This window comes from Pimephales promelas, chromosome 21 (genome assembly GCF_988280905.1).
Source record: "Pimephales promelas chromosome 21, fPimPro1.hap1.1, whole genome shotgun sequence".
Lineage (NCBI taxonomy): Eukaryota > Metazoa > Chordata > Actinopteri > Cypriniformes > Leuciscidae > Pimephales > Pimephales promelas.
In genome coordinates this window covers 15,501,965-15,517,055 of record NC_142789.1, presented here as the reverse complement: position 1 = coordinate 15,517,055, position 15,091 = coordinate 15,501,965, and the positions used below count along the sequence as shown (strand labels likewise).

Sequence of the window (15,091 nt, the reverse complement as noted above, 5' to 3'; positions counted from 1 at the left end):
TCTGCTTAATATCTGTGAACTCTTTATTTTGATGGTCCCCCAACAGACATTCTACTGACTAGAAGTAATTCTGCAACTAAATGTCAACTCACTCTTAACCTAACCAGTCTTCTAATGAGTAGACATGTTAGCAGACATGTAGGTGCAAAGTTAGTCAACAGAATGTGTTAAAGGAGCCATCGATATGGAAGTGAAACCATGTACAATAACTCAAATAATTTATAGAAACTAAACATATGCAATTAGAGACTTAACCAGTCATTTTCCAGAAATATAATATTTTTTTTAAAAAAAGAGTGGAAAAACAATGAAACAGAAAAGTCTTTAAATTGATGGCAGTAAACAGTCATTTTAGTGAATTGCAAACAAATATTTGTCAAAAATGTTTAATTATACAAGCTGAGTATGTCAGAACATGGAAAAATTGCTGCATTCAAAGGCCAATGTAAGGCCGTATTAGAAAACTAGGACCTATTTAAAGGGATATTTCACCCTAAAATGAATATTTGTCGTTCTAAAAACATTGATTAATCTTTAAAACACAAATCAATATACTTCTAACCTAAACTTAGAAGATCATAATGCGTTGCGTATAACAAACCCATAAGACTCAAACGATTTAGTCCAAATCTTGTGGAGAGATATGTTTGCTTAACGTTGAACAGTTAATGTTATTAGTAACGGGATTGAACTAATTTATTGTAAAGTGCTACCATTGTGTGTGACTTGGATTATATATAATTTTATACTGTATTACTAAAACTAAAAATGTCAAACTAAACATTTCCCATTCTTTGTGTTTTCAGTTAACACATTAACAGCTTAGCCTATTAGCTTAACATATATATATATATATATATATATACTCTAAAAAATGCTGGTTTTAACCCAACTTTGGGTCAAATATGGACTAACCCAGCCGTTGGGTTAAATCTTTACATTACATTTTTAACCCAACATTTCGGGTTTGTCCATATTTGACCCAAAATTGGGTTAAAACGACCCAGCATTTTTTAGAGTGTATATATATATATATATAAAAGAAAAAAAAAAATAGAAGGTATCGTCCATATTATCACTGCCCTGTTTTCTTTTTCTGAAAGAACCCACCCTTTCAGAATTGTCTCTGTCACCATCTCTCATGTCTCTTTATTAATATTTAATATTTTTTTTTATGTATAGCACACCTTATATATTGTTGATGCAATAAAGCATAATCTGTTGAGAAAACAGCACTTATTTCCCATATGTATTAATAAACAGCAGTGAACCGTAAAAACCCATTGTGTTCTGAACATTCAGAAAATAAACCCTCGTCTGAGAAGTCTATAAAAACCTGCAACTGTGTGGGGAATCAAACTTTTCAGGAGATCCACAACTTTGTGTTTTATATACAAAGTCAAACTATATTACAAAGTCACCATATTTGTGGCATCACACACAACAGATCACTAGCATTAAAGCACAAGGTATGCTTAGATTCATGTGTAAGGCAGCTTACCCAATGTCCTTCCACTGAACTCTTTGTGCGTAGGTAGCTATGTTATCAACAGCTAGCGATTTCCAGTTTTAAATGTGGCCATCCACCCCAATATGCATTGAATGCTACACCACGGCCTTTAGGAATGACCCTCAAAGGACTAAGAAGATGCTAAATAAATTATATTTCTTGGAAATATAACCCAAACATCCACAAGATCATACAGGTGTCTTAAAATGAATATGCACGAATTGAAACGATTTAGTCCAAGTCTTGTGGAAAGATATGTTTGCATCGAATTTAATTTTATTGTAAAGTGTTATCAGAGTTGCTTTATCCTACATTTTCGTGCTAATTATGGAAATGTTAATTTATCACGTGGATTATATGTCACATTGTTGTTTTACCAGAGCTAAAAATGTACAGGTACAGGTATATAACAAAAATCTTGTTTTCCAAACCATTAAAAATTAAATAAATAATAATAATTAATCATTAATATAATTTAAAAAGTATTTACTTCTTTCTTATTAATAAATAATTAGTATTTATTATTTGTTGCCACTATTATACATGTAACAGATTATGATATTGCCAAAGGTGATTGTACCCGTCATAACAGTTTTCATGTTTATTTATTTACATATATTTTTGCCATTATTATACATGTCACTGCTTTATTTCATTTTTCAAGGTATTTAAAAGAGTACAATATCACCATAATGATCATGACAATCTGTTTATTATTTCATTTACAATATACAGTATATATAGGGCTGTGAAACGATTAATCACGATTAATCGCATCCAAAATAAAAGTTTGTGTTTACATAATATATGTGTGTGTAGTGTGTATAATTATTTTGTATATATAAATACACACACATGCATGTATGTTTAAGAAATATTTGCATGTATATTCTTTATATATATTTATACAAAATTAATATTATACATAAATGTAAATATTTGATATTTTGTTAACAATTTTTTCTTAAATATATATATATGAAGAGTTCAGATGCAAAAGCCTCTAAATGCCATTTGAAATTTTCTTCTTTAATGATGATTTTTATCAAATTTATATATTTCAGTTCAGTAATTTCACTTAAATGGCAATGATAATTACCTATTAATTGTTATTTAAGTGAAATTACTGAACTTAAATATACAAGTTTGATAAAAATCATCATTAAAGAAGAAAATTTCAAATGGCATTTAGAGGCTTTTGCATCTGAACTCTTCATATATGTATATATAAAATGATTATACACACTACACACACATATATTATGTAAACACAAACTTTTATTTTAGATGCGATTAATCGCGATTAATCGTTTCACAGCCCACTCTCACTCTTTCTCTCTCACACACACTTTTCAAGGTATTTCAAATAATACAATATCACCACAACCATTCATGGTGTCGAAACTTGCCAGAATTTTTTTTTTTTCCTTTAGTGATTTATTGTTATTTTTTTATAGCAAAACAAGAAATTGGTTCCACAACCCAAAGTCTATTACAGATGCCTTATTCTGTGCTTGTTGTGAGAGTGAACATTTATTGTACATTCCATACATCTGGATTGTCATCGCAGTATTACAATTTTGACTTACCAAATGAATGCTTTTGCGATCTGTTTTCTTTAATGACAAATGTGCTGAGCACCAAATGCAATGATATGATGAATCATATAATTCAGTGTAACCCATACAGCAGTCAAAGCATACTGTTATGTATTTCAGTGAAATGATGAAATGCAGACATTGAGAAGAACACTGCCGAGAATGAGAGTAGTCCATCATCCGACGCTTATCAGAGAGCAAGTGATCAAGTTAGTGAGTGGTTGGAGGCTTGCAAACTTTTTACAAAGCTTACAAAACAGCTCGTAAACAATATGCCACGTACAGTAATGTCACATTTATACCTATGCCCATATCTATATAACTCTAGAGCGGAAGTCCACATTTTGCTGTGTACTGTAAGTGCACTACATTACATTTTCCTTGTATTGTTACTTGTTAGTGATGATGTCTCATTATGTTTGAATAAGTACTTCCGAGTGCACGCTTCCCTGGTGTTCTTCCACAGCATGCCAACTTTGGTGGCCACCTTCATTATTCTCCTTGGAGACACGTAGACACTCAATTAGTAGAAGCCATAGAGTTGTTCCAAATCATGACTTAATAATGTACTTGAGTGGATTTAACACTGTGCTGCTCTGATAACCTGTTTTACTCATTCTACAGTTGTGAATAATGTGGAATTGTCTATTTAATGAGTGTCTTATGGGTTGTTAACTATACACATTGAATACTCATCAAAGGACATGGTCTTGAATATGTGTGAATATTAACCTAGTGCTGAGCTGCTATGATTAGAAATCTTAGACTGAATGGAAGCCAAGACACGAATGAAGAGACGAGACTTGAAGCCGCTTTATTACGGAGGATGTCTGTTGTGAAATAACTTCAAAGATGTGCTTGAAAAAAAAAAAATCAATAAACCTATTTGATGTGTAGTCATGGTAATGGCAGAACAGAATGACGCTATATCGTGTCCATGTATTTTGCTGGGGAATGATATAATTGTGACTGCACTTTAAGGGGCTGTTTACACAATATCGTTTTGAACTAATATACTGCAAACTTTTTAGGCGGGTTCGGCCATTCGTTTACATGACAATGAGGTTTTGGGAGCCTGAAAGTGCAAACTTTTAAAATTGGTATTCAAAATGCACATTTTTGAAAACGAAGCCATAATTGCCAAACATGCACGTGTATTATGTGTTCATATAGGCAAAAACGTTTAAGCTTTTAGATGTTGTGTAAACGTACCCTTAGACTTGGTTTATATCCATCAAATTCCAAAAACAAACAAGCAATACAAATATTACTATATAATATTAATATTAATGTGTAATGAAAATTATATTCTCTAATATAATATACACAATTATGTAATAGGCCTATATTAAAAACATTTATTTGTTTAACTTTAAATAAATTGTAAAAATTCCACAAACAAACAAGCAAAATCAAATGAAATTTAAAAAAAAAATGTTACTGTATAATAAGTGAAATTAAAATGTAATAATGACATTCTCAAAAAGAATCTACACAGTTACGTAATATATTAAAAAAAAAATTAACTTTGATAACTTAATCGTAAAGTTGTAAACAAATAAATAAACAAGCAAAATGAGTTATTAAAATATTGTAGTAAAATGTAATACATTTTATTCTTGAATAGAAGCTACACAATTATGTCATAAATCAAAAAAAAAAAACATTTCTTTGTTGAACTGTGATAACTAAATCGTAAAATTGTAAAAATTCCCAAAACTCCAAAAACAAACAAGCAAAATTTAAATTAAATTGTAAAAATATTGCTATATAATAAAAATAAAATAAAATGAGAGACAAAATATACAGCTGGTATTTAATAGAATCTACACAATAATATTATATATTAAAAAAGGGCTGTGAAACGATTAATCGCGATTAATCGCATCCAAAATAAAAATTAGTGTTTACATAATATATGTGTGGGTGCACTGTGTATAATTATTTTGTATATATAAATATACACACACATGCATGTATATTTAAGAAAAATAATATTATTTATATATAAAATATTTATATTTATAGTATAAATTATATTTAAATATACAGTATAAAATAATTCTTAAATATATACAAACGTGTGTGTATATATATATATATATATATATATATATATATATAAATAATTATACACATTCCACCCACATATATTATGTAAACACAAACTTTTAATCGCGATTAATCGTTTGACAGCCCCACTTTAAAAAAAAAAAAAAAAAACATTCTCTGTTGGACTTTGATTACTAAATTGTCGTGTATCGTCATTACTTCATATGACAGAACAGACGTTCCTTTGATGAAAAGGTTGATGTCATATATTTTATTTAATCAGTCGAAAGGTGTGGTCACATTCGCATGCCTAGAAAAAAGATCCAGTCCACTATTAGTAGTGTAGTGATGCATGAAACACCGCTCACAAAAAAGTCACATTCAAACCAAGCGGCATTATGTTGGTCAACTCATCTAATTCATGTAAAAAAAAAAAAAAAAAAAAAAATCATATCATGTATTTTATTGACGACAGCCCTGTAAATGAAAATATACTCTGTGTGTTTTTAGCTAGTGAGGCTGTGCCCCAGAAGATGGCTGAACCTGCAGGAGTACCAGAGCAAGAAGCTGATGCAGGACAGTGGCGTAACCGTACAGCGGTTCTTTGTGGCGGACACTGCCTCTGAAGCCCTGGAGGCTGCCAAGAGACTCAGTAAGTGTCCTCCTCATTACAAACAACTCGCTATTAAGTGTCTAGATGTAGTGCTGTTGTCCCTCTAATAGATTTCAGTGTCAGCAATGTGATTGCATGAGTAACACTTCATTGATAACATGCTAATGAGGTAATGTTTATTTGTTAACTCGATCTGTGGTTGAATGCAAGATCTCGCCTCCTACGCATTGAGCTCGGGCATGAGGGTTAGAATCAACCAATGAGAACAAACAGTACAAATTGTTTATGCTTTTATTTTGGTGGACATGCCTTCAAGGGTCAGCAAAACAGAAGGTCTCTTATTTATTTTCCTTCTCTTTTGTTTTACATGGTTTGCTGCTCCCACTGTGTGTCATCCATGCTCATGTTTGTTTTCGTTCATGCCTTTTTATTGTGAGCTTCTGTTTCAAGAGACAAGCACATTTTGTATGTGGCATATCAGTTGATGACTGCAATGGGCCCTATTTTAACGATCTAATTCTAAGTGCACTTTTTCTAGTTTAAATCCACTTTTGCTAGTTTAACGAGGGGAAAAATGGTCGGTGTGGTCTAAAAGGGATGTTTCTATTCTATTCTAGAACTCCGGTCAATTTTAACATTAAAGGGATAGTTCACTTTGAAATTAATTTTTGATATGTTTTAGCTTACCTCAAGGGCATCCAAGATGTAGGTGTCTTTGTTTCCACAGTATTTTCAATTTTGACATTTTTCAGTCAAACCGTTGTTGTCTATCAGTCATACACTGGAGGTTAAGGGGGTCCACCAAAGAGCATGCACAGAGAAGTCAAAATTAAACATGATTTAATGACTCGTAAGTGTAAGTACACATTGATGGCCTAAGACACGAAACGAGCGGTTTGTATGAGAAAACTAACAGTATTTATATCGTTTATACCTCTTGTAATCACAGCCATGACAAAATGATCTGACGGCACGGGCGCTTCGGTCTGCGCATGCGCCGGAAGTGATCGCTTACGCGCTGACGTCACTCTTTGTTTATACAGAGATTTCGGAAGTTTTACCTTTCACTAAACATATTTAGATATACGGGATACCACAATGGAAGACGATTTCGGCATATCTAAATATGTTTAGTAAAAGGTAAAACTTCCGAAATCTCCGTGTAAGTATTGAGTGACGTCACACGCAATCGATCACTTCCGGCGTAACATTGAACTGATTCAGTTCGGTTCAGTTGGACATTGAACAACTGATTCAGGTCACTTGGACGTCACTGTGATTACACAAGGTAAAAACGATATAAATACTGTTCGTTTTCTCACAAAAACCGCTCGTTTCGTGTCTTAGGCCATCAATGTGTACTTACATTTACGAGTCATTAAATCATGTTTAATTTTGACTTCTCTGTGCATGCTTTTTGGTGGACCCCCTTAACCTTCAGTGTATGACTGATAGACAACAACGGTTTGACAGAAAAATGTCAAAATTGAAAATACTGTGGAAACAAAGACACCTACATCTTGGATGCCCTTGAGGTAAGCTAAAACATATCAAAAATTATTTTTAAAAAGTGAACTATCCCTTTAAGCTAATTTTTTTGGTATATTTGGAGTGCTGTCAGTACAGACAAAAAAGACAAAAATCGGTGTTTCCTGCACCATGTTATCGTCTTTTTAAAATTCGCACCCTGTTGACTTCAATAGGGCATGTTCTAAACCTACATTTAGCCTCTTTTTGTCATTACGAGTGCACAGCCATGTGAGTCGTGTTATTAAGAGTGACCACGGTCAATCTGACTGCAGTAGATGTGAAAGATATGAATAAAAATGATGTTAATTCAGCCAGCTCACATACCTCTATTTGCTTCCTGTTTTCTGTCGAAGCCCACAGTAGATGATTGTCGAGTTCACGCGCATGATCATTCGTGAATATTGGCACTCTATTTAAACAACGTGGCGCAAGACATGAAAATGATAACTGCGTCGGGCTGAAGCTAGCAAAAAACACTTGTTGCGCCTGCGCGCTGCATTGCGCCGGGTGTATGATAGGGCCCTATGTACCGGTGCTAAATCCAAGAGGTGCTCTGTTAGCCCCAGTCTTTCTAAACCACTTTCAGTTTCATGTGGGAGAGAAGCTGGATGCTTTCCAGAGGCTCACAGCTGTAATCTCCAGCTTATCTCACTGTACACAACAGGCTTTAGTGTTCCATGTCTAGCTCTTTGGCCTTTAATGTCTGTGATTAAATATTTACATTCAAATAGGGTAAGCTGTTCATAAGAGTTTGAATCCGAACTAGGTGCCGTCTCATATTAAATGTTCCGAGTGAGACAATGACATCTGTTTTTTCCGACTTGATTTGGAACACGCTTCGATGGCATTTCCAACCCCTGCACTTTGAGTGTTTCAGCCTGGTTCCTGTGGGATAGGGCAGGGCCCGGGCCCAGGTGACATGTACGAAGCGACCAAGTGAGACGTGAAGGATTTCTGTGACTTCAATAGTGCAGTGAGCTGTTCTCCCCAGTGCAGAGATGCCACCTCACAGTTGGGCCCACTTACCCATGCGGCAATTCAGCTGACAGCTCAATTTAAGCTCTGGGGTTTAGTGCTCCTCACCCACAGTAAAGATGCTTTTAAAGGTTTTTATTTGTGTTGTTGTTGTTGTTGTTTTTTGAGTTTCTTGCAATATGCCAAAAGTGTTGAAAAGATGCTGTATATTTATGCTCGTCCTGTTTTGCCTTGTTTGCCGTCATGCTTTATTATCATTATTGTCCTTTTTGACTTTTATTAGTGAGTTTAATAAGAATAAATGTTTTTTTTTTTTAATTTATACATTTATTTAAACATTTGACTATTCTATATTAATTTTAAGTTTCAATGCAATGTGTTTTGTGCCGTGTTAGTATTTATATGCTGTTATTCTTATTTTGACATTTCATTTGAATTTTATTTCAAGGTTTAGCCCTTTTTTATGTGCTTTTGTCATCTTTATTGTTTTTTTCTTAATATACATATTTAACTTTAATTTATTTTATTTCAGTTTTAGTAATTTGCTTAAAAAAGTTCATTACTAAGGCAGCATTTTTAATTTAATTTAATTTAATTTTATTTTATTAAAAACAATTGTTTTTATATTTTTAGTTAACAACATCACCAATGGCCATGTCTGTCTTAAATTATAGTTCACCCCAAAAAAATGTATTCAGTTCACTCATTTACTAATTTTTTCAACTTCTTGTTGTTCAAAAACGGATGACTTTCTTCCATCCTTTCAACACAGAAGTAGATGTTCTGCAGAATGGTGACCCTGCTTTCTTCCATACAATGTAAGTGAATGGGGACCAAGTGCTTTCAAGTCCATAAAGCTTATCATAAAAGGTATTATTAAAGCTGCATGACCCATTCGCTGTATTCAGAGTCTTACAAATTTGATAGATTGTTTTGAGAAACAAAGTCGTCATTCAGGAATTATTAAAATATTGCTCGACAGTCATGGTCACCATTAACTTCCACTGTATGGAAAAGATCAACCAGGACACTGTGCTGAACATCTCCTTTTGTGTTCCACAAGACAGAAAGTCATACAGGTTTCAAGTGTGGAAATAAAGATTGCACTGTCACATTTTAAGGACACTTTAGGATAGTAGGAGGAATTCATTGTACTAGCTTGTAGCTTTGTTTTTCTTTGGAAGAATAGTGGAGAAACAATTTTTCATCCAGCAATGTTAAAGGGAAAAGCGATGAAAAGACAAGTGACTGGGTGAATTTAAAAGGGGGTGGTGAGTCTCTTTGTTGATGCTATGTTTTACTTGTTGACTGACTGCAGGCTGTGACACTAATGATCCCACACCTGGTCCTAAAGTTGGGCCTGTGTTTGGCACTGATGGCGGGGGGGCTGCCCATTTTAAACAACCCCCTGTGCCGTTAAGTAATCTGACTGTCAAAGGGGCAAGTCTGATGCTGCCTTCATCAGTCACCAACCGCCACTCGATTATGCAGCTCTGCTTGCTGCCAACACACACACACACACACACACACACACACACACACAGGAACAATGAGCGAGAAGACGAAAGATAAAGTGAGTGTGAAAGAGGGCAAGAAAGATAGAGTAGGAGTAGATAGAGAGACTGAAAGTGGGGTCACACAGCATAGCTAAAATATGCTGCCGCTGACTTCTGATTGGACGATAAGGTGGGAACTTTTAAAGAGACGGAACAATAAATCAAAGCGAGAACGGTTGCGTAGCTCAACCATAGAAAGACTGTCTCGCACTATCTCCACCGTTCTCTTGTCCTATTTAAGAGGAAGAGATCCACCCAAGATTGAAGGGTTGGGGAATTGGAGAGGTTCCTCCTTTTTGGCTAGAAAACAAGAAGATTTCAACACCCGTAATCAAAAGTGAATTCGCCTCAGAGAGGGGCTCTTTAAATACGACGCAAGTTCCAGTATAACCCCCATTCCCAGAACACACCGTCTTCTGACATGAAAGGAAAATAAATGTTAATCATTACTTTCGCCGCCTTTCCATCCTGGTACTCGCAAACAGATATTTCCCAGCCAATGAGACCGCTGAATCATGTTGGCTTGCTTTGTTTCCACCGCAGGTCCTGTTGACAGAGGCATCTGCTGGGTAAATATTGATGGATTTGTCCACTAGAATGTTCCAGAATGGTTTTCTCACTGTCTGCATTATTCAGACTAACCAGGACTGTGCGGCGAGAAGCATAGATGGAGAAATATTTAACCCTTAAGAAATTCAGTCAGACATATCCCACTGTTCCTTTTCTCGCACTAACTTTCTTAACTTTCTTATTTATTCAGGAATTAGAACCTGTTTTAAATGACGGAGAGAGTTAGACTGACAATTAACAGGAGAGGGATGTGTTAAAACACTTCTGAGAGGTATGAATATTCAAAATAAACCGCAATGGTTTATGCATGGCAGTCAAACCTCATGTGTCCTTATTAAAGAGCCAGCGACTTTCATATGTCAACCTACAACGGAATGCTGAATTACTCTGACATTCAACAAGCCTGAGAATAGATACATATGAGGAGCGGTTTTACATTAAGACAACTTCGAGAAAAGATTCTGATTGTAGCTCCATTGAAACATTTGATGAAGTTACTGTCAAGCTATTCACTTCTAAGGGCGAGATCAAGAGTCTCACCGCTCTACTCGCAGCTGATTATATTTTCTTAACAGCTTTTTACATCATCTGGATTGAGACCGTTATCAATCACAGCCACTGCTTTTGATCTTAGTGGAGAATAATAAGAAGGTAGCCGTTTTTAAGAAATGGAGGCTCAAGGATGTTGCACCCATGCCCCATTTTCTATCATCACATGCTATATAATATTTCTCATTATTTTAGATATTATTTGCATTTTTAGATTCATTATTACAAATTATGAAATGGTTATCAATATATATTAATTCTACTTTTTAATACGCATCAGTTGTGTCCAGTTGTGGTGAAACTGGTAGCTTTGGCTCTCTGAGGGCCTCAAAGCATCGATGCTTTCACACTTCTCTTCTCCAGGCTTTTCATCAGTGCATCACACCATATGTCTTCCCGCAGACCCACTGCATACGCGCCATCTGCCGAGTCTTCCCTCGTTCCGAAAGCCTTCTCACTCACACCTTGTGTTCACTAGAAACTGAATAGCATTCCATAATGCCTTATATTTTGGTATTTGTTGTTCATATAATGGCTTTGTGTGTGTGTGTGTGTGTGTGTGTGTGTGTGTGTGTGTGTGTGTGTGTGTGTGTGTGTGTGTGTGTGTGTGTGTGTGTATGTGTGGTGGTGTTGCATGTTTATTGCTCCTTCTGGTAAACTTGTATTAAAAAAAGGTAACGCTTTAGATTACAGGCCGTAAAATACTGTGTAATTAAGAGGAATTTACAGTGTAACTTACTATAATTATAGTGTACCTATAAAGTACTTACATGTAAGTATAAGGGAACAATATGTACAATTTGGGGAATAAACAACCAGGAGAATTTAAAAATATATTTATACTCTAAGTATTATAGAAGTAAGGGGTACTTATTCTACTATTAAGATACAACAATCTTACATTTGAGAGCAATTTAGCGCGAATATTCACTGCGTACCTTTTTGTAGCAATTGTGTATCAATACATATTGTAATTAAATAATTAATTGTAATAAATATAATAATTTTACAATTTTTAATAATAATTAATTTTAATAATAAAATTGTAAATAATTATTATTATTATTATTATTATTAATACATATTGTATAGGTTTTTTAAAAATGACAGGGTACATCTATGCATTTATAAATAAAAAAAATAATATATAAAAAAATAAAATCTAACATTTCGAGATTAAAGTCGAAACATTTCGGGATTAAAAAAAAAAAATCGAGATTAAATTCGAAATATTTCGAGAGAACAAGAATAGTCTTCTGTTGAAGCTGCCTTGCCATTGTCACACATTGCTTCACACATAGGTGTGTTTCACACTGTGTGTGTGTGTGTGTTTGGTTTCAACAAAAGGAAATTCAACAGGTGCCAATCTACCAGTATTAGGCTGCCATTATAGGACGTTATAAAATATACTGGGCCGGGAAAACTAACCCAGAAAACACTCTTCAGACTGGATGGAGATATCCAGCTTTATGAATGAATGAATGAGGCATTTATATAGCACTTTCATACGTCTACTAGGCCTACACTCAAAGCGCTTTACAATCATATCAGAGAATCTCTCCTCAACCACTTGTCTAGTGGTTATTAAATCTGAGGAAATCACAGGATCCGGCCGAATGATTGGATACAGAATGCACTTAAAATGTATCCAGGACGTATTTACAGTGAAGAGGGAGACAGAACGGTTACTGTTGTGTTCTCGACCCAGACAGTGTTGCCTAGACGAGCACGAAAACACATCAGAAACACTGCCACTAGCACCTGTGTAGAATTTTGTTGAAAGCTCAGATAAAAGTAAGCTACTATTTTGTGTTGATCCATGGCAGTTCGACTTCACAAGTGCTTTTCTTTACACACACACACACACACACACAAAGTGCACTCTCAGCTAGTGGACACGCACTGTTATGAATGCACACACTTCTATGTTTTGACTTTATTCTCGAAACGTTTCGACTTTACTCTTGAAACGTTTCGACTTTACTCTCAAAAAGTTTCCACTTTACTCTCAAAAATTTTCGACTTTACTCTCGAAAAGTTTCGACTTTAATCTCAAAGTTTCGACTTTAATCTGGAAACTTTTCGACTTTAATCTGGAAACATTTTGACTTTAATCTGGACACTTTTCGACTTTAATCTGGAAACATTTCGACTTTAATCTGGAAACTTTTCGACTTTAATCTGGAAACTTTTCGACTTTAATCTCGAAACTTTTTGACTTTAATCTCGAAACGTTTCGACTTTAATCGCAAAACTTTTCGACTTTAATCGCGAAACTTTTCGACTTTAATCGCGAAACTTTTCGACTTTAATCTCGAAACTTTTCGACTTTAATCTCGAAACTTTTCGACTTTAATCTTGAAATGCTAGATTTTTTTATGTTGCGATTCAGGGCTTCCATAGAAAAAATAATGTGTCAGTGTTTCCCCCAAATATAAAAGGGTTAGTTAACCCCAAAATGAAAATTATGTCGGTAATCACTCTTTTCGTTCATTTTCGGAAAACGCTGTTACACTACGTGAACTCACTCAAGGCCCACAGAGAAGGGAACTAATAGTTGAATAAAGTTGTTATTTTTTTTTTTTTTTTTTTTTTGCGCACTAAAAGTATTCTCGTCGCTTGATAAACTTAAGATTGAGCCATTGTAGTCACTTGGACTATTTTAACAATATCTTATATACCCTTAAGAAGCCTATGGAGGAGTGATCCAGCTCTCAGATTTAATCAGAAATATCTTAATTTGTGTTCCGAAGATAAACAAAATTCGTACGGGCTTTGAACAACATGAGGGTGATTAATTACTAACAACATTTTCATTTTTGGGTGAACTATCACTTTAAGCGGCACAACTGTTTTCATCATTGATAAAAAATAAGAAATGTTTCTTGAGCATCAGATCAGCATATTAGAAAGATTTTTGAAGGATTGTGTGACACTGAAGTCTGAAATTTCAGCTTTGATATCAGATACATTTATTATATTTAAAAATATACATTTTAAAATATATTACAATATTGCTGTTTTTACAGTATTTTCGACCCCACACTTTGGAAAGGTACTTTATCATTTAATTATTTACTTAGCTTTAATTGTAATAGTTGTATTATCATATGTTGTAGTACTTTATAGTCCCTGCTTGTTATGTTGTATATGCGTTTGATTGGTCTAGCTTTTTAAAAAATACTTAATGACTCATGTTTTCTATTCATTATGTATGATAGCTTTTTTATTTCAGTTTTTCCTCATTCTGTCATTCACTTTGAAAAGCTCTGACTTGCATAGAGCTGTTGGTTGGCTGGTCTTCTTGTATTCTCTGATCTGAGATAAAAGAGATTTGTGTTTTTTCCCCCCTTAAAAACAAAAGGACAGTGCCAATGGCATCTGTGCCTGTTGCCTGTCCAATAATAGCAACACGACTGTATGACTGTGTATGTATCCATGTGTGCATGCATGCATGCATGTATGTATAACATATTATTCTTAAAAACGAAAATGCACTTTTTTGCACCGTTTTCCAAGAAAATCTATATCAATCACTGACTAATGAAATTTGGCTCTAAAAATACAACAAAACATTTTTACAGTAACACAGAAAGCTCCACAATTATGGATCATAAAGAATCATAATTGGAGAAATGATTTGTGCAGTGGTTGTAAGAAATGCCTTTAAATGATTGTACAAATACACACAAAGGGAATACAAGCTGCATTTGAGGGAGCTCACAAATCAAAATGTAATTTCAGTTTGTTGACGGCTCGGCTGCGTTGATATTACACATGGCACATTATCATACCTCACGCCTGCAGACCTCACAGCGTTCTACTCGCAGAAGCTGCCACACCATTATTTTGGTGATGTGGCTCTAAATTGCATGTTTTATTAGAGGTATTCTATGGTCCATTTAGCACCAAATTTTGAAGATGAAATGTAGCGTTTTTTTGTTCCCTTCATGTACTGAGTTTATTCCGCAGGTTTCATTTTCTTTCAGTTTTCCGTATGCTATATAACGTTGAAAACGGGTGCTTTCTATCCAGTATTTATAAACCGATTTAATTGCAGCTTATAATGTGTAAATAGAGGTGATGGGTAAGTTAAAGGATTAGTTGACCTCAAAATGAACATTTCCTGATAATTTAA

At 34.4% G+C, this 15,091-nt stretch overlaps 1 protein-coding gene across 1 annotated transcript in view; it reads left to right on the top strand.

Annotated features, from left to right (window-relative positions):
* Positions 1-15,091, top strand: part of suclg2 (succinate-CoA ligase GDP-forming subunit beta) — a 157,438-nt gene that overhangs the window by 27,365 nt on the left and 114,982 nt on the right. Inside the window, exon 2 of the mRNA XM_039673341.2 lies at positions 5,671-5,812. Coding sequence (XP_039529275.2) covers positions 5,671-5,812 — 142 coding nt within the window. The remainder of the gene's footprint in view (positions 1-5,670; positions 5,813-15,091) is intronic.